This window comes from Loxodonta africana, chromosome 6 (genome assembly GCF_030014295.1).
Source record: "Loxodonta africana isolate mLoxAfr1 chromosome 6, mLoxAfr1.hap2, whole genome shotgun sequence".
NCBI classification, from domain to species: Eukaryota; Metazoa; Chordata; class Mammalia; order Proboscidea; family Elephantidae; genus Loxodonta; species Loxodonta africana.
The window spans coordinates 45750472-45769981 of NC_087347.1; the positions used below are offsets into that span (position 1 = coordinate 45750472).

Below are 19510 nucleotides of genomic sequence, written 5' to 3' on the forward strand. Positions count from 1 at the left end.
TCCGAATGTAAGATTCTATAATTGCAAATATATCCTTCAAAATGAAGGAGAAATAAAGATGTTTCCAGAAAAGAAACAAAACTAAGCAAATCCATTGCCTGTCAACCTGCACTAAAATAAATAAAAAAGAATTTCTTCAGGCAGAAGTAAAATTATCTCAGAAAGAAATATCAAATGCAGGATAGGTTGTGTACAATAGAAGAGGTAAACACGTAGGTCATTATAAATTCATATTGGCTACACAAAACAACGAAAGTAATTGCTTATGGGATTAAAATACATACAAAATGAAATTACATAATAATAACAACAAAAGGCAAGACAGGGGAATATGGTGTTTTTAAAGCATTCCAAGGTATTGGAAACCCTGGTGGCGCAGTGGTTAAGTGCTATGGCTGCTAACCAAAGGGTCAGCAGTTTGAATCCACCAGGCACTCCTTGGAAACCCTATGGGGCAGTTCTACTCTGGCCTTATAGGGTCGCTATGAGTCGGAATCGACTTGACAGCATTGGGCTTTTTTTTTTTTTAAGATATTAGTATTACTGAGGAAGTGGTAAAATGATTAATTTGTATTAGTGTAATAAATCAAGGATGAATATTGCTATCAATAGGATAATCATAAAAGCACAGTGAAAGATAATAGACAGGAAACCTTAAACAATAAAAAACATTTGTTATTCAATAAAAGAGAAAAAAAGGAACAAGTGGGTCGAATAGAAAATAACTAGGTGATAGATAGAGATCTAAATATGTCAGCATATACATTCAATGCAAACAGAGTATTAAAGAAATGAGATATTAAAAACCTCTCCAGAAAAAAACTAGACTCTCAGAAATTCTTCAAAACATTTAAAGATGAAATAACACCAATTTTACACAAATACTTCCAGAAAATACATAAAAAAAAAGTGCTTATCTATTTACTGTAACCAGTACGACCTAAATGCCAAAACCTGGCACACTGCATTAAAACAAAGAAAAATTAAAAGCCATATTACATCATAAACATACATACAAAAATCCAAAAAATAATTAGCAAATAGAATTCAGCATGTATTAAAAGAATACATCACATCAAGACGAGTTCATTGCAGAAATGCAGTGGTGGTTTAATATTCAAAAATCAATGCTGTAATTCTTCACCTTAGTAGGAAAAAAAAAAAGGAGAAAAGTAGTATCTTCTCAATAGAGGCAGAAAAGTCATTTGATAAAATTCAGCAGCCATTGCTGAAAAAAACTCTCAGCAAACCAGGAGTACAAGAGAACTTCCTTAATCTGGATAAAGACAATATACAAAAACCCAAGAGTAAACACCATCTTTAATGATGGGAACGCAATAATAATACCCACTATCATTACTTGTATTCAGTATTGAACAGGAAGTAGTGATTGCAATAATTCTGTAGAAACAAAAACATCACTATTCACAAATATCAAAACTGTAGCCAAAGAAAATGAAAAAAAAAAAAAAACAACTATAGATAAGCTATTAGAATTGATAGCAAGGTCATTGGAAACAGGGTTAATATAACAAAATCAACTGTACATCTACATACTAGCACTAAGAAAAAATGAAATAAAAAATCCAATAACATTGCGAATAGCAATAAAAACATCAAATACATAGGAATAAATCTAAAAATTATGCACAATAACTACACAAAAAACTACAAACCATTATACTTAATACTATACCATGTCCCTGGACAGAAGATTCAATTTTATGAAGATGTTAATTTTCCCCCAAATGAACTAGAATCAACACAATCCCAATCAAGATTCCAGCAGTGTGTGCAACTGTGTGTAAATCGACAAGCCGACTATAAAATTCACATGGGAATGCAAAGGGTCAAGGATAGCCAAAGTAATAAAACAAACAAATTAGAGACTTATACTATCAGATAGCAAGATTTATTAAAAAGCTAATAATTAAAACTGTGGTATTGACAAAAGAACTCATGTAATAGTGAGTTGAGAAACAAACTCATATATATCCAAAAAAAAAAAATCCAAACTCATTGCTGTTGAGTTGATTCCAACTCATAGCAACCCTATAGGACAGAGTAGAACTGCCTCATAGGGTTCCCAAGGAGTAGCTGATGAATTTAAACTGCTGACCTTTTTGTTAGCAGCAATCTCTTAATCTCCTTGCCTGATTTATGACAAAAATGATTGGCAGTGAGGTGGGGAAAGAATGGTCTTTTCAAAAAATGGTCAACTGGTTAAACTCAAGTTGGACCTTGAGTCAAATGGTATAAGGTCAACTAGATAAACACAAGAAAAAAATGATTCTTGACCATTCCCTCATACTATACCCAAAAACTCTAGGAAGACTGAAGATCTAAAAGTGAAGGGAAAATAATAAAGCTTTTAAAAGAAAACATAGAACACCTTATGATCTTGAATTGGTAAAGATTTCTTTAAAAGGGTACCAAAAGTACTAACTATAAATGGAAATATATATATATATATATATACTTGAAACCTTGATAGCACAGTGGTTAAGACCTCAGGCTGCTGATCAAAAGACCAACAGTTCGACAGTTCAAATCCACCAGCCACTCCTTGGAAACCCTATGGGGCAGTTCTACTCTGTCCTATAGGGTCGCTATGAGTCGGAATCGACTCGACAGCAATGGGTTTGGTTTTTTATGCACACACACACACACGTCTGTGTAAAGAACTTCTATTCACCTAAAGACACCATTAAGAAAGTGAAGAGGCAAGCCACAGAGTAGGAGAAGATATATGTAATATACAAATAGCTCAGGCATAGTATATACAAAGAACTGTCAAAAATCTGTAAGAAAACAAAAGACAACCCAACAGAAAAAAATAAACATGTGAATAGATGCTTAACTTCATTAGTTACCATAAAAATGAAAATTGAAACCTCATTATACCACCATCCAAAACCAAAAACCCGATGCTGATGCCCCTTTATCACCGTTCTTATTCAATATTGTGCTGGAGGTCCTAGCCAGAGCAATTAGGCAAGATAAAGAAATAAAGGGCATCCAGACTGGCAAGGAAGAAGTAAAAGTATCACTATTTGCAGATGACATGATCTTATACACAGAAAACCCCAAGGAATCCTCAAGAAAACTACTGAAACTAATAGAAGAGTTCAGCAGAGTATTGGGATACAAGATAAACATACAGAAACCAGCTGGATTCCTCTACACCAACAAGAAGAACATCAAAGAGGAAATCACCAAATCAATACCATTTACAGTAGCCCCCAAGAAGATAAAATACTTAGGAACAAATCTTACCAGAGATGTAAAAGACTTATACGAAGAAAACTACAAAATACTTCTGCAAGAAACCAAGAGACCTACAAGTGGAAAAACATACCTTGCTCATGGATAGAAGACTTAACGTTGTAAAAACGTCTATTCTACCAAAAGTGATCTATAGATCTAATGCAATTCCGATCCAAATTCCAACGACATTTTTTAATGAGATGGAGAAGCAAATCACCAACTTCACACGGAAGGGAAAAAGGCCCCGATAAGTAAAGCATTACTGAAAAAGAAGAACAAAGTGGGAGGCCTCACTCTACCTGATTTTAGAACCTGCTATACCGCCACAGTAGTCAAAACAGCCTGGTACTGGTACAACAACAGATACATAGACCAATGGAACAGAATTGAGAATCCTGACATAAATCCATCCACATATGTACAGTTGATATTTGACAAAGGAACCAAAACAGTTAAATGGGGAAAAGACAGTCTTTTTAACAAACGGTACTGGCATAACTGGATATTCATCTGAAAAAAAATGAAAAAAGACCATACCTCACTCCATGCACAAAAACAAGCTCAAAATGGATCAAAGACCTAAATATAAAATCTGAAACAATAAAGATCATGGAAGAAAAAATACGGACAACGTTAGGAGCCCTAATCCATGGCATAAACAGTATACAAAACATTACTAACAATGCAGAAGAAAAACTAGATAACTGGGAGCTCCTAAAAATTGAACACCTATGCTCATCCAAAGACTTCACCAAAAGATTAAAAAGACTACCTACAGACTGGGAGAAAGTTTTTAGCTATGACATTTCCGATCAGCGTCTGATTTCTAACATCTACATGATACTGTAAAAACTCAACTGCAGAAAGACAAATAACCCAATTAAAAAATGGGCAAAAGATATGAACAGACAGTTCACTAAAGAAGACATTCAGGTAGCTAACAGATATATGAGGAAATGCTCAGGATCATTAGCCATTAGAGAAATGCAGATCAAAACTACAATGAGATTTCATCTCACTCCAACAAGGCTGGGATTAACCCAAAAAACACAAAAGAATATATGCTGGAGAGGCTGTGGAGAGACTGGAATACTTATACACTGCTGGTGGGAATGTAAAATGGTACAACCACTGTGGAAATCGATTTGTCGCTTCCTTAAAAAGCTAGAAATAGAACTACCATAGGATCCAGCAATCCCACTCCTTGGAATATATCCTAGAGAAATAAGAGCCTTTACACAAACAGATATATGCACACCCATGTTCACTGCAGCAGTGTTTACAGTAACAAAAACATGGAAGCAACCAAGGTGCCCATCGATAGATGAATGGATAAATAAATTATGGTATATTCACACAATGGAATACTATGCATCGATAAAGAACAGTGATAAATCTGTGAAACATTTCATAACATGGAGGAATCTGGAAGGCACTATGCTGAGTGAAATTAAAAGTCAGTTGCAAAAGGACAAATATTGTATAAGACCACTACTATAAGAACTTGAGAAACAGTTTAAACAGAGAAGAAAATATTCTTTGATGGTTATGAGAGGGGGTTGGGAATGAGGGTGGGAGAGGGGTATTCACTAAGTAGACAGTAGATAAGAACTACTTTAGGTGACGGAAAAGACAACACACAATACAAGCGAGGTCAGCACAACTGGACTAAACCAAAAGCAAAGAAGTTTCCTGAATAAACTGAATGCTTTGAAGGCCAGCGTAGCAGGGACCAGGGTTTGGGGATCATGGTTTCAAGGGACATCTAAGTCAATTGGCATAATAATATCTATTAAGAAAACATTCTGCATCCCACTTTGGAGAGTGGCGTCTGGGGTCTAAAACGCTAGCAAGTGGCCATCTAAGATGCATCAATTGGTCTCAACCCACCTGGATCAAAGGAGATTGAAGAACACCAAGGACACAAGGTAATTACCAGCCCAAAAGACAGAAAGGGCCACATGAACCAGAGACTACATCAGCCTAAGACCAGAAGAACTAGATGGTGCCCAGCTACAACTGATGACTGCCCTGACAGGGAACACAACATAGAACTCCTGAGAGAGCAGGAGAGCAGTGGGATGCAGACCCCAAATTCTCACAGAAAGACCAGACTTAATGGTCTGACTGAGACTAGAAGGACCCCGGTGATCATGGCCCCCACACCTTCTGTTGGCCCAGGACAGGAACCATTCCCAAAGCCAACTCTTCAGACACGGATTGGAGTGGACAATGGGATGGACAGGGATGCTGGTAAGGAGTGAGCTTCTTGGATCACGTGGACACTTGAGACTATGTTGGTATCTCTTGCCTGAAGGGGAGATGAGAGGGTAGAGGGGGTTAGAAGCTGGCGAAATGGACATGAAAAGAAAGTGGAGGGAGGGAGCAGGCTGTCTCATTGCGGGGAGAGCAATCGGGAGTATGTAGCAAGGTGTACATAAGTTTTTGTGTGAGAGACTGACTTGATTTGTACTTTCATTTAGAGGACAATAAAAATTAAAAAAAAAATAAATCCGTTGTTGTCAAGTCGATTTCCACTCATAGTGACCCTATAGGTCAGGGTAGAACTGCCCCATAGAGTTTCCAAGGAGCACCTGGTGGATTTGAATTGCCAACCTTTTGGTTAGCTGCTGCAGCACTTAACCAGCACGCCACCAGGGTTTCCCATTATACCATTACATACCCACAAAATGAAAAAGACAGTAACAAGTGTTGAAGATGTAGAATGACAGAAATTCTCATACATTGCTGGCAGGAAGGTAAATTGGTACAACCCCTTCAGAAAAGTGTCTTATAGCTTCTCCTAAAGTTAAATATATATAAACCCAAAAATTATACTTTGAGTTATAGACCCAACAGAAATGTGTACTTAAATTGATCAAAAGACATACACATGGCAGCACTACTTATAATAACCCAAAACTGGAAAGAATTAAATGTTCTTCATCAAAAGAATAGACAAATTGTGGTATAATCATGCAATGGAATACTATATAGCTATGAGAATGAATGATCTGTACATCTGCAACTACACACAGCAACACGGATGACTCTCAGAAACAATGCTGAGGAAAAGAAGTCAGACACAAAATTCGTACATATTGTATGATTCTATTATATGAAGTTTATAAACAGGCAAAACAAATCCATCTATGTATGATGTTAGAAGCCAGGATAGTAGTTATTTTGAGTGGGTGGTGGATGGTGATTAGAAGAGGGCACAAGGTGGGGTATCTGAGGCACTGGTAATGCTGTTTCTTGATCTGGGTACTGGTTATACAGAGTGCTCACTCAGTGAAAATTTGCCACGCTCTAAAGATTTTTGAGCTTTTCTAATATGTATGTTATACTTCAAACAAAAGTTTACTTAAAAAAACTCAATGAAATTTTTTGGAAGACTTGTTGACCCTTGATTTGCATGTTTAAATGAAACAATAAGTATACAAGGATGGCCAAGACATTTTTGAAAACTAAGTAATGGAGCTACAAGACAACCATATTTACTATTTCAAAAGTATAGCAAGCAAAATGTACTGGTGCAATATGATACTAGTTTTATTTTTACAGTATAATAGGCAAATCAATGGAACAAACTAGAATGAACAGAGTGACATGATACATTTAAGAATTTTTTACTATGGTACAGATACAATGTCAATATATACATACATTTAGTTGTACACTTATACAAAAGCCTTAAACCTATACGTTATATAATGAAAAGAACACTGTCTAAAGGAGGGAAGAGGATTGTGATAAATATTATTAATTCATCAAGCCATTTCACTTCTTTGGGCCTGAATGACAGTCTTTAAAATGATAGGTGTGAACTACGGTATTTTCTATGACTTATAGTCTAGTTAATCAGGAAATGGGGATTTTGGCCGGGAGGGGAATAGCAAATGTAAAAGTTAATTTTAAAGCTTGGGGCAGTGTAGGGGCAGAAGACCCCAACGATGACACACGGGGAAAGAAAGAAACAACTGAATAGTGGCAGGATACCATAGACAAGCTTGGTTATCAAATGGAGGGGTAAGTTTCCTTGGTATCTTGGAGACACAAAACCTGGAGCAAGACACCACAAACCATCTCATTTAGACCTTAGTAAGTAACTACAGGTCGGTGAAACCCAAACATTGCTTAACATATACAAACACTGATCATGTTATATAAAATCTTTGTAATCTGAACCAATGTAATTCAAATTCACATACCTAAGAATCCACCTGTGCCTCTTTCTCTATGGTTTATGGAAAAGCTGAATAATTCAAAGTTTAAAACTGAATTCTATTAGATTATGGCTTCAATTTCTTTTATCAGAGCAATGTTAACAGGTTTTCATTATTTATTTTAAAATGTTTTTTTTTATATTCCAAGGAAGCAAATCAAATAGAAACTATTCAAAGTCTAATTTAGATAGAAGTTTCCAAGTCAATATTTAACAAAGTTTTGAAGAAATTACCTTGCAAATGGAAGGCGGATCAAATTGCACTGTTTACTAACTCGTTTCTTCTGGCTAGCTGGCAGTACAAAGGGACTCTGATGGAACTATTTGAAAACAAAGAAAATTTTCTGAATTGAAGCAAAATTTCTAATCTCATTAATTTGTGTTTATTAAAGTACTAAATCATACAAGAATGCCAATAGTAATAAAACAATTCTTCCATTAGCCTTCAATAGTTGAATAAGAATAATGTGCTGATAAGGCTAAAACGTAGTTCATTCTTAATCATGGCACCCAAAGATAACAACTAATATTTTGGTATATAACCTTCCAGACTTTCTTTTGGAAGAAGTTTACTTGTATAAAAAAAAATTTTTTGACATAGGAATAAATACACATGTGTATGCCCATATACGTACTATATCTCTACATATATATGTAATACATTCACATCTACATATTGGATTATATATTTTAAAATGGCTTTTTTATTCAGAATTTGGGTGATGTAAATACACCTTTTAAATTTTTGCATATCTACATTTTCTGAAATGAGTATGTTTTAATTATTTAATAAAAACTATAAGATTTTTTTTTTTATAAGATTAGGCAATATATAACCATGTTTTTCTAGTACAGTGCTAAGGTATATAATGGAAACAGAGAGTACAGCCAAATTAACAAACTGATTTTAAAACACATGGAAATGCAGTGGACCTAGAATAGTCAAAAGGACTTAGAAGAAAACAAAGTTGGAGGGCTACAGTAATTAAGACAGTGTGGTATTAGCATAAAGATAGATAAATAGATAATGAAATAGAACAGAGTCCAAAAATAGACCTATTTATTTAATCTATTAAATTTTGACAAAGGTACAAAGGTCAAATGGGGAGGTTAGATTTCCACCCTTGTCAAACTATAATAAGGCACCCTTCCCCCAGAGTTGATAAAACTGACTAGGGACAAGAGAAAGAAATCTAAGCAGACTAATATCCATAGAATAAATAAAGTTAACAAAGAGCTACCACTCCCACTAAAAAAGTCTCAGGTCCAAATGGTTTCACGTGAGAATTCTACTAATCTTTAAAGAACAAATAATTCCAATACTATACCACTTTTCCAGAGGATAGGAAAAGAATGAAAACATTCAAATTCTTTTAAAAAGCTTAGTATGTAACATGTTTATCAATGCCTAAAAAAGACTATATGAAAAGAAAACTTTAAAGAAATCTCACTTATGAAGAACAATACAAAAATTCTAAATAGTGATAAGAATTCAGCAGCACATTAAAAGATTAATAAATGATTACTAAATTGTTTCTGAAGTTTATTCTGGAAATGCAAAATTAGGAAAGCTTAATGTGGTAAGAAGTCATCACGTTAATACATCTAAAAAGAAAGACGAATGATCATCATTATGTATGCTGAAAATATTTAACATTATTTATTTAAAAGGCACGATAACATAGGTATTGCCAGATGAACATGTACCTTGTCGTTAAAAAAAACACACACTGTTCTTAGTGAGGAAACACTATTCAACATTTTATAAGTATTTCTTACTCTCTACTATGTTCTAGTTTAGAGTACTATGCTCTAGACATTGTTCTGGTATAGACAAAAATCACTGCACTTAAGAAGCATACATTCCTGTGGAATGAACAACAAATAAAATCAATCAGTAAAATTTTATGCAGCCGCATCTTGTTTCACTGTACTTCACTTCACTGCGGTTTGCGGATACTGCGTTTTTACACATTGAAGGTCTGTAGCAACCCTGCATCGAGCAGGTCTGTTGGTGCCATTCTTCCAATAGCATGTGTTCACTTTGGATTTCTGTGTCACATTTTGGTAATTCTCCCAGTATTTCAAACTTTTTCATTATTATTGTATCTGTTATGGTGATCTGCGATAAATGATCATTGATGTTACTATTGTAACTGTTTTGGGGCACCACAAACTGTGCCCCGTAAGATGGCACCATATAAGATGGAAAACTTAATTGATAAATGTGTGTTCTGATTGCTCCACCAACTGGCCGTTCCCCTTCTCTCTCCCTCTCCTCAAGCCTCCCTGTTCCCTGAAATACAATATTGAAATTAGGCCAATTAATAATCCTACAACGGCCTGTAAGTGTTCAAGTGAAAGGAAGAGTCACACGTCTCTCACTTCAAATCAAAAGCTAGAAATGATTAAACTCCGTGAGGAAGGCATGTCGAAAACCAAGATAGGCTGAAAGCTAGGTCTCTTGTGCCAAACAGTTTGCAAAGTGGCAAATACAAAGGAAAAGTTCTTGAAAGAAATGCAAAGTGCCACTCCAGTGAACACACGAATGATTAAAAAATGAAACAGTCTTATTGATGATATGGAGAAAGTTTTAGTGGTCTGAATAGAAGATCAAACCAGCTACAACATTCCCTTAAGCCAAAGCCTAATCCAGAGGAACCCCTAATGCTCTTCAATTCTATTAAGGCTTGACAGGGTAAACAAGCTGCAGAAGACAAGTTTGAAGCTAGTAAAGGTTGGTTCATGAGGTTTAATGAAAGAAGCCATCTCATGACACAAAAGTGCAAAGTGAAGCAGCGAGTGCTGATGTAGAAGCTGCTGCAAGTTATCCAGAAAATCTAGCTCAGATAATTGATAGAGGCGGCTACGCTTCACAACAGATTTTCAGTGTAAATGAAACAGCCTTATATTGGAAGAAGATGCCTTCTAGGACTCTTATAACTAGAGATGAGATGTCAATACCTGGCTTCAAAGCTTCAAAGGGCAGTCTGACTCTCTTATTAGGGGCTAACGCAGCTGATGGCTTTAAGTTGAAGCCAGTGCTCATTTACCATTCTGAAAATCCTAGGGCCTGTAAGAATTATGCTCAATTTACCGTGCCGGTGCTTTATAAATGGAACACAAAGCCTGGCTGAAAGCACACTGTTGAGACCTACTGTTCAGACAAAAAGATTCCTTTCTGACAACGCACCTGGTCACCCAAGAGCTCTGACGGAGATGTACAAGAAGATTAATGTTGTTTTCATGCCTGCTAACACTACATCCATTCTGCAGCTCATGGATCAAGGAGTAATTTCCACTTTTAAGTCTTACTATTTAAGAAATACATTTCATAAGGCTATAGCTGCCATAGATAGATTCCTCTGATGGATCTGGGCAAAGTAAATTGAAAACCTTCTGGAAAGGATTCACAATTCTAGATGCCATTAAGAACATTCGTGATTCATGGGAGGAGGTCAAAATAACATTAACAGGAGTTTGGAAGCAGTTGATACCAACCCTTTTGGATGACTCTGGGGGGGGTTCAAGACTTCAGTGGAGGCAGTAACTACAGATGTGGTGGACATAGCAAGAGAACTAGAATTAGAAGTGGAGCCTGAAGATCTGACTGTATTGCTGTAATCTCAGGATAAAACTTTAATGGATGAGGAGTTGCTTCTTATGGATGAGCAAAGAAAGTGGTTTCTTGAGATGGAATCTACTCCTGAAGAAGACAGTGAACACTGCTGAAATGACAAAAAAGGATTTAGCATATTACTTAAACTTAGTTGATAAAGCAGCTGCAGGGTTTGAGAGGACTGACTCCAATTTTGAAAGTTCTACTACAGGTAAAATGCTATCAAACAGCATCACATGCTACAGAGAAATCTTCCATGAAAGGAACAGTCCATCAATGTGGCAAACTTCATTGTTTATTTTAAGAAATTGCCACTGCCACCCCAAGCTGATCAGTCAGCAGACATCAACATCAAGGCAAGAGCCTCCACCGGCAAAAAGATTACGACTTGCTGAAGGCTCAGATGATCATTAGCATTTTTTAGCAATAAAGTATTTTTAAATTTAGGTAGGTACTTTTCTTGAGACATAATGCTACTGCACACTTAATAGACCACAACATAGTGTAAACATAACTTTTACACATGCTGGGAAACCAAAAAATTTGTGTGACTTGCTTTACTGAGATATTCACTTTATTGCAGCAGTCTGGAACTGAACCCACAATATCTCTGAGGTATGCCTGTAATATGTTATATAGTGTCAAGTGCTAAGGAGAAAAAGCAGGATGTGAAATGTGGGGACAGGGGTGGGGAAGGGCTTAAATGTATACAGGATTGCCAGGGAAGGCTTCATTGACTTGAGAAAAGAGCTAAAGGAAGTGAGGGAACTAGCCATGTGACAGAAAAACAAGTGCAAAGGCCCTGTGGCAGAAGCTTACCTGTGTTTGAAGGAGAGGATGGAGGCCTGACTACTGAAGAGGCTAAAGAGATGAAGGAAAGGGAGAGTAGGAGATGAAGTGAAAAAAATAAGAAGTGTTTCCATTTTAGATCTTATCAGGCAATGGAGGAGACAAGAAGTCATTGTTGTTGTTAGGTGCCATCGAGCTGGTTCCAACTCAGAGCAACCCCATGTACAACAGAACCAAACACTGCCCGGTCCTGCATCATCCTCACAATCGTTGCTATGCTTGAGTCATTTGCTGCAGCCACTGTGTCAATCCATCTCATTGAAGGTCTTTCTCTTTTTCACTGGCCCCCCCACCAAGCATGATGTACTTCTCCAGGGACTGGTCCCTCCTGATAACATGTCCAAAGTATGTGAGATGAAGTTTCACCATCCTTGCTTCCAAGGAGTAACTCTAGCTGTACTATTTTCAGAACAGAATTGTTTGTTCTTCTGGAGGTCCATGGTAGTCATTAGAGCATTGTAAGCAGAGTAAAATTTTAACAGGATCACTCTGGCAAGGGCAGAAGCAAGAGGTTCAAAACTGAGATGCTATTACAAAAACGTATGTAAGAGATAATGATGGCTTGGACATGTGTGATAAAGGTGAAGTTGTAAGAAGTGATACAATTCTGGACTGATTTTTGAAGGCAGGGATAACAGGATTTGCTAAAGGATCAGTTATGGGGTATATGAGTAAAAGACAGAAAAATAGAGCTGTAACTACCTGAGATGAAGACCACAAAAGGAACTAGTTTGGTGGTAAATATGTGAAATTTGAGATGACTCATACAAATATGTAGTTGGATATGTATCATTTGAATACATAAGATGAGGTGTCCAGCCTGGAGATGCAAATTTGGGAGTCATCAGTACACAGTAGTAATTAAAAACATACAACTGGACAAAATTATTTAGGGAATGAGTACAGACAGAAAAGAGAAGTCTAAGAACTGAGTCCCAGGGCACTCCCAAAATTTAACTGTCAGGAAAATAAAGAGGAACTGGCAAAGAAACTGAAAAAGAACAGCTAGAAAGGTAGGGAAAAACTTAGGAGTGTGGTGTCCTACAAGTCATGTGAATGTCAATACGAAGACCAAGAAATGTGCACAGGTTCTTGTGATGTGGAGCTCAATGGTGACTTACAGAAGAGCAGTTTTAGTTGAGTGGTGACAAAAACCCAGTTGGAGTGGGTTCAAGAGAAACTGGAGACCGTGTCAACCCTCTCGAGAATTCTGCTATAAAGGAGAGAAATGAGATGGTAGCTAGAGGTAAGTGAAGCAAGAGGTTTTCTTCTTTTTTTTTAAGATGGGAGAGACAAAAACAGTTTGCACCCTGATGGGAATTATCCAGAAAAAGGGAAAAAACTGAAAATACAAGAAGGAAAGGCATTCTATACTAACGTCAAGCCAACAGCCAAAGATAACCCAAGTGTCTAGTAACAGCAATCTAGTTAAACAGATTAGAAGTCCATTCTGTAAATCAGCAGCACTGAAAAAGAATGAGGAAGTACTCTGTGCAATCGGAGTTTCCCAAGACACGCCAGGTTAAAAACAAGTAAGGCACAGAACTATCTAGTGTGCTATTTTTTGTGTAAGAAAGGGAAAATTAAGAAAATATTTATTTTTTGTTGGTATTTACATAAAGCAGCAAACAAAAACAATTACCTGCATGAGGTGTAGAAGGAAGAGAAGAGAATGGAGAAGAAAGTAGCTGGAGGCAGGATACAAGCATGTGTGAGACCCTATACTTTCTTATCTTATATTGTTCTGATATTAGTACCATGTGTCTATATTATCTGTTGCTCCCCCATCACTGACTAAACAAGGAGTAGTAAAGATATGCAAAAGTGAATCTGCTAAATAATAAGACCCCAAGAAAGCAAGCACCACAGTTGTATATGATCCCTTCATCCTCCAGCAACTTTATCCACCTAACCCTTTTTCTTTTACTCTTACCTTAAACTAGATGCTGACCCCCAACCCTCTTCAAGCTTTCCAAAGAAAACCACACAAAAACATCTGTGAACAATGCAGACTTTACTAAAGACTTTTTAAAAAACCTGATGTGGGGAAAAGGCTTTATACCACACAACTCAAAACATAAGAGTTGAGCAATTTTTTTTAGGGGTATCTGTTCTCCAGAGTTCCTTAGGGTATTGGTGATATGATCCTCCTCCCTTCCATACGCTGCCAAACTTGCTTCTTTCTCTTAACTTTCCATGTCATTTCCTGTACTGATTCTGTGCTCCCCACTCCTATATCAAATTCCAGTCTTAGTAACGTGTTCATAGCAATTCAATTCTAACCTGCAAGGTCATCAGCAAAATAGAAGACACCTAACCTCTTATCCTACTACCACTACCAATCGATGTCCCAATAAAAAGCATCTTGTCTCCTTTAAAAAAAAAAACACCTGTTGTTAAACGTACAAAGCACAACTCAGGTAACTGGTTGTCCTAGGTGTCACATTTATAATTCCAGTAGACACACATGCTGTGGCCATTATTTCACAGGAATAGTTACGCAGATGTTTTTTTCATTCAAATGTGGATTAAATTAGACCACAAGTACTTACCCTTTGGCTAGCTTTTTATAAATATTCTGAGAAAGGAGCGAAATATTTATTACATAGGTCTAAAGAGTTCTTACCTTCTTAACACAAAGACTATGCATTTAGGCTCAAACAGCCTTAAAAGTGACTTTTAAAAGAGAGTCACAGAAAATTTTATAGAAAAATACATAGAAAAAGTAATAAAAACATTTATTGCACTTTTTCTATTGCCAGGCACATGCTAGCCACATTTAACTTTCCCAATAACTCTTTATAGATATACTACCTTTATTCACATCTTGCAAATGAGAAAAGGTTAAATAAGGTTAAAGAGTGCGAGTTCAAGATCACAGGACTTAAAGAAACAGCAGACTTGGGATCTAAATATACAGTATAGGCAGTCCATTTAAAAGCTACTCTCTGAAGCACTAAACTGCCTCCAGAATCTATCTAGAAATTAATCTAAACTTGGGATTTCACAGCACATACTGTTTCATAACATTTCTTCAGCTTATATATTTTGTATATTTCGCCTTCTCATTAGTTATTCCTTCACAACACCAAGTTTCCTATTTAGATACTTGAGTTAATTTCACTAATAATTTGGTCCTTCTCCCTTGCTGATTTTTCTACTGATTTTATTTTCCTTGGGCTAATTTATAAGAGTTCCTTAAATATTCCTTTTACCTTAAATATTCATAATATTAATGCTATCTGACATATGCTTAAATGTTTTTCCCAGTTCGCTATTTATTTTTACGATTTTTTTAACAATCTAAAAATTTTTTTTTAATGAGAAAATCTATCAGTAGCTTTCTTTATGCTGTCTTTGCTTGGAGGTATAGAAAGTCCTCTCCTACCTAACTTGAACTCATTTGTGTTTTCTTATTTTATGATTTCCTTTTTGTATCAAATCCAACTAAAATTTATTTTAGAGGACGGTATAAAGTTGGATCTGATTCCATTTTCCCTCAAATCTCTTCACTTGTGTCCATCTTTTTTTTTTTTTAAATAATATAAATTATTTCCTAATTTGAAATGCTATCTTTACTTTCCCCTATTTTATGTCTTTTAGTCCATTTAGGGGCCATTATATGCCCTTAAACTGTCTAATCTTATGTTATTTTTAATAAAAAAGAAAAACCTAATTCTTATATAACAATTTCAATAATTGTTTATACTAAATGACAATGTGTTGTCAGCTAGTTAAAACTGGTATCTTCATTCCTTTCTAAAAACTTTAAAATACAAATCTCTAACCTTGATGTGATTTAACTAATCTCAATTATCCTTAGTGATGCTTACAAATTACCCTTCCATATAAATTCTACTTACCTCAGAAAGATTACTCATTTCAATTGCAGCTATCAAGTTATTGTTCATGAGTGCTTCTATTTCTATAAGCTTCTTATTCTGCATATGTAAAATAAAGAAGACAACTTTTAATCAATTAAAACCTGGAGTTTATTATCATACCATACATTTACAAATAGCTTCACTGTAAGAAGACTTAGAAAATAATTGAGATCACATTAAGCTAAAAAAGTACTATACTGTAAAGTCCAAATAGCCACATATATATATTTTGAATGCTTTTGATCTATTAATCATAGTTTTCCCACATTTTTCTATCTTTTATAATAACATATCACTTGGCAAATGAATAAAGTTTGTAAGCCACAGGAATTTAACCCTCAAGTATAGCAGGTCATTTTTCCATTTTAAAATTTCCACTCATTTTAGATTTAGAATCTATGGATACAATCTAGCTAATCACTCCAACTTCCTTGGACAGAGTTGGAAGTTGGAAGAAAAAGCAATTACTACAATCTTCATTCTCTTTGACTTGTGGCCAGTGACATGCTGGGATTAAGGAAGAATACAAACACTCTGGAAACTTTCCTTTCAATTTACTGGAGGAGCTTTCTAAAATGTATTAATGCACCTAGCTTCGCTTATGATACGCAATTAAATGCTGATCAAGGTAATATGCTGGTTTGCAGAGCCCACACTCAGAATGCAGATATAAGACACCTATTTTATTATCCTATTATGTTTGCCCTTTAACACAGATTTACATGGCACATGACTTTCAATGATTTTTTATAATAATTAGAGAGTTGAAAACATTTTTAAAGCTTCTATAACAACGTCCTTAAAAGATTTTAGTTATGCTTCAGAATTTTAACACAATACAGTTTTCATACCAAATTATTTAGCTTTAGGCGAAGAAATGTATTCTCAAAATTCAATTTCTCCACTTCTTTTTGCAACAGCATTTTTTCAGTTGTAAGTCTTCGAGAATTCTCTTTCTCTCTACTAAGAGCCTGAGCTAAGGCCCTATTGTTGTGCTTCAAAGAAATTTTTAAAATGGAAGAATTGTCTGTAAAAAGATTTTTAAGAGTTAATATTGAACTTGCAACTTAAAATTTCTTACTCTTGAATAAAACTAATTTAGGCAGAATATATTTCTCTCTAAGTGTTTTAACTGAAGGTTGAAAAATAAGAGAATGAGAATAGAGATGGAGTTAAAAAAAAAATTGTACCCAGAGTTTGGCTCTGAAGAAACACAAGATCAAGAAAAGATAAAGAATAAGAGTCATGAGGAATGCAGAAGGTATGCCAACACAGAGATAGAAATAAGAAGACTATAATACATACACGAAGGAGACAGCTCAGGCCAGTCAATACTCACTGATGAAAATTCAGCTTTCACCACTGAGGACAAATAGTCATAACTACCCAACTAAGATGAACTGAAGGAGGCAGAAAAGATCAAATGAAAAAGGTGTCTATCAACAAAATATATACAGGTAGTCTCCAACTTACGGGGGGGTTCTATTGCGACAACTCCACCATATAAGTCACTTCTGACGTAAATCGAATACATCATTTTTTTTCTAGTTTTCATTATTATTGCCTTTTATTATCAGTATCTGTCTTTGGGGGTTGTCTTTGTCTTTGGGGGTTGGCATGAGAATAACATCAGCAAATTACACGCTGCAACACTGTACGCAGTACATATTACTAATGATAAGATGTAAAAAAAAAAAAAGATAGTCATAAGTGTGGTTTGTTGTAACTCGAATATGTCATAAATCAGGGACTACCTATAATGATTTTAGTCTATTTCTATAGTTGATAAAATAAGGAACCCAATATTACACCAGTTCTCCAGGAAAAAGTAAAAATGTGAGTATACTTCAAAACTAATGGCACTTACTTATTATTTTTGTTTTGATTTTTGAAGCTAGAGACACATTCAATTTAGCAGTCTTTGAAATTCTTTTGTCTTTCACATGTCTCTTAATTCTTGAGGTAAAAAGTGGGCCAGTTTCCAACACTGGGGATTCCATCACTGAAATGAAAAAAAAAGAAAAAAAAGGAAGAAAGAAATCACACTATTGATTAATAAAAAAGGGTAACTGATAAGAATATTCTAAAAAGAAATAGTCATGGCTTAATAATGTATTTTGTTTGCAAAACCCTTTATATAAAATCTGAAAGTATGAACTAATCAAAAGTGTTCTAAAGTAGAATATGAAAAGTAAATGACTTTGTTTTTTCATTCAAGCCTGTTATATCTCTGTGCCAGGTGATAGGTATGGTCCTTGCTCTCACGGAATGCATTGTCCGATGTGGGTTAGACACTGTTATGGTAACAAGTATGAAGTATAACCTTGGAGATAAACACCCAGTTTAATGGAGGCACAGACGAGAAATACCTAACCCTAGAGAGGAGGGGGAAAGGAAGCAGACAGGAAATCTTAAACTTTATCTGCTTATTAGACTTATGGTCTATTAGACTTTACAATCTAATAAGGGATACAGGAATAAATAATTACATTATAGAATGACAAGAACAACGGCTATAATATACAAAGCAAAGAAGTTCCACCTCCTTTTGGAATGGGATCGTCTATAACTGTTATACTTTGCCTCTTCCACCACTGTATTTTGGGAACTGACAACTTCTTTTCTAGTTTCACAGGCCCAGAGACGGAGAATTTTGCTCCAGGATGAATCATACCCAGAGTCTCACACACGCCTAATTTAGATGAGATTTGGGATTTATGAGCTGATGATATTTAAATATTTTGGACTTGAGTAATGAATGGGTGGAGACTCTTGGAGATGCTGGGCTGGGGTGAATGTACTTTGCATGTTAATCTTTGAGGAGAGAGGGCGGATTGTGGAAGGCTGAAAAATGCCTAGATAATGATCCTCTTTTCAACAAGCGCCCCAAAGGAGAGGACTTCTTCAAGAAGTTGGGTAGAGAGTCCCGAACATTCACTCAGCAGATACCTATGGAGCGCTTACAAGGAACCAGAAACTGTTCAAGACGCAGGGAGTACAGCAGTCACAAAAACAAAAATCCCTTCCCACAAAAAGCTGACATTCTAACAGACGGCCAGTTCTCCCTCGCCCAGTCGGGCGCTCAAATCCTGGGAATAAGAAAGAGGTAGCGACTCAGACCCAGCCGGGCCGGTGCAGGAGGCGCGGCTCGGGATCCCGGAGGGCGGAGAGCCGGCAGGACCGCGGGTCTAGCCGGGAGGTTCGGCTCGAGAAAAGCAACGATTCCGCTAAAAAGGGGGCAACCACGTCAAAAGCCAAGGATCACTGACTTACCGCTCTTTTCGCGTGGGAATACCACCACCCAGCACCCGGAGTTCGGCCCAGAGCCGAGCGCCGGGCTCTGGTTTAAACTCCACAGCCGTTGGCGGTTGTCATATCAGCCAATCAGGTCCCGAGTAGCCGGTGAAAAACTGCGCAGTTCCGAGGAAGTGAGAGGCGGAAGGGGCGGGACTCTGCTGGGAGGGCCCGAAGGGGGCGTGGCCGGCCTAGCAGGGGGCGAGGCCTGCTTAGAGAAAAGGCGCGCCTCTGTGCCTTTGGGGCGTGTGGGGTTTTGCTGTGTCCTGAAACATTCCTTGATGAAAAAGCAAACGCTCAATTGACAAAACTTTTATCGACCAGATGGCTAAAAGGCTTGACGGTCACCTGAAGTCTGTTTAAAGGTTT

General features: G+C 36.4%; 1 protein-coding gene across 2 annotated transcripts in view; it reads right to left on the reverse strand.

Annotated features, from left to right (window-relative positions):
• Positions 1–19253, reverse strand: part of SGO2 (shugoshin 2) — a 35093-nt gene extending 15840 nt beyond the window's left edge. Inside the window, exons 1-5 of one of the 2 annotated variants that reach the window (XM_010602572.3) lie at positions 19121–19253; positions 17715–17849; positions 16699–16874; positions 15827–15904; positions 7730–7815 (exon numbers count right to left, since the gene is read on the reverse strand). In XM_010602572.3, coding sequence (XP_010600874.2) covers positions 7730–7815; positions 15827–15904; positions 16699–16874; positions 17715–17847 — 473 coding nt within the window. In that variant the 5' untranslated portion in view covers positions 17848–17849; positions 19121–19253. Of the gene's footprint in view, positions 1–7729; positions 7816–10996; positions 11224–15826; positions 15905–16698; positions 16875–17714; positions 17850–19120 lie in introns of those variants that run through there. The other variant, XM_023542542.2, reaches the window with a different exon arrangement.
• Between the last annotated feature and the right edge of the window lie 257 nt (positions 19254–19510).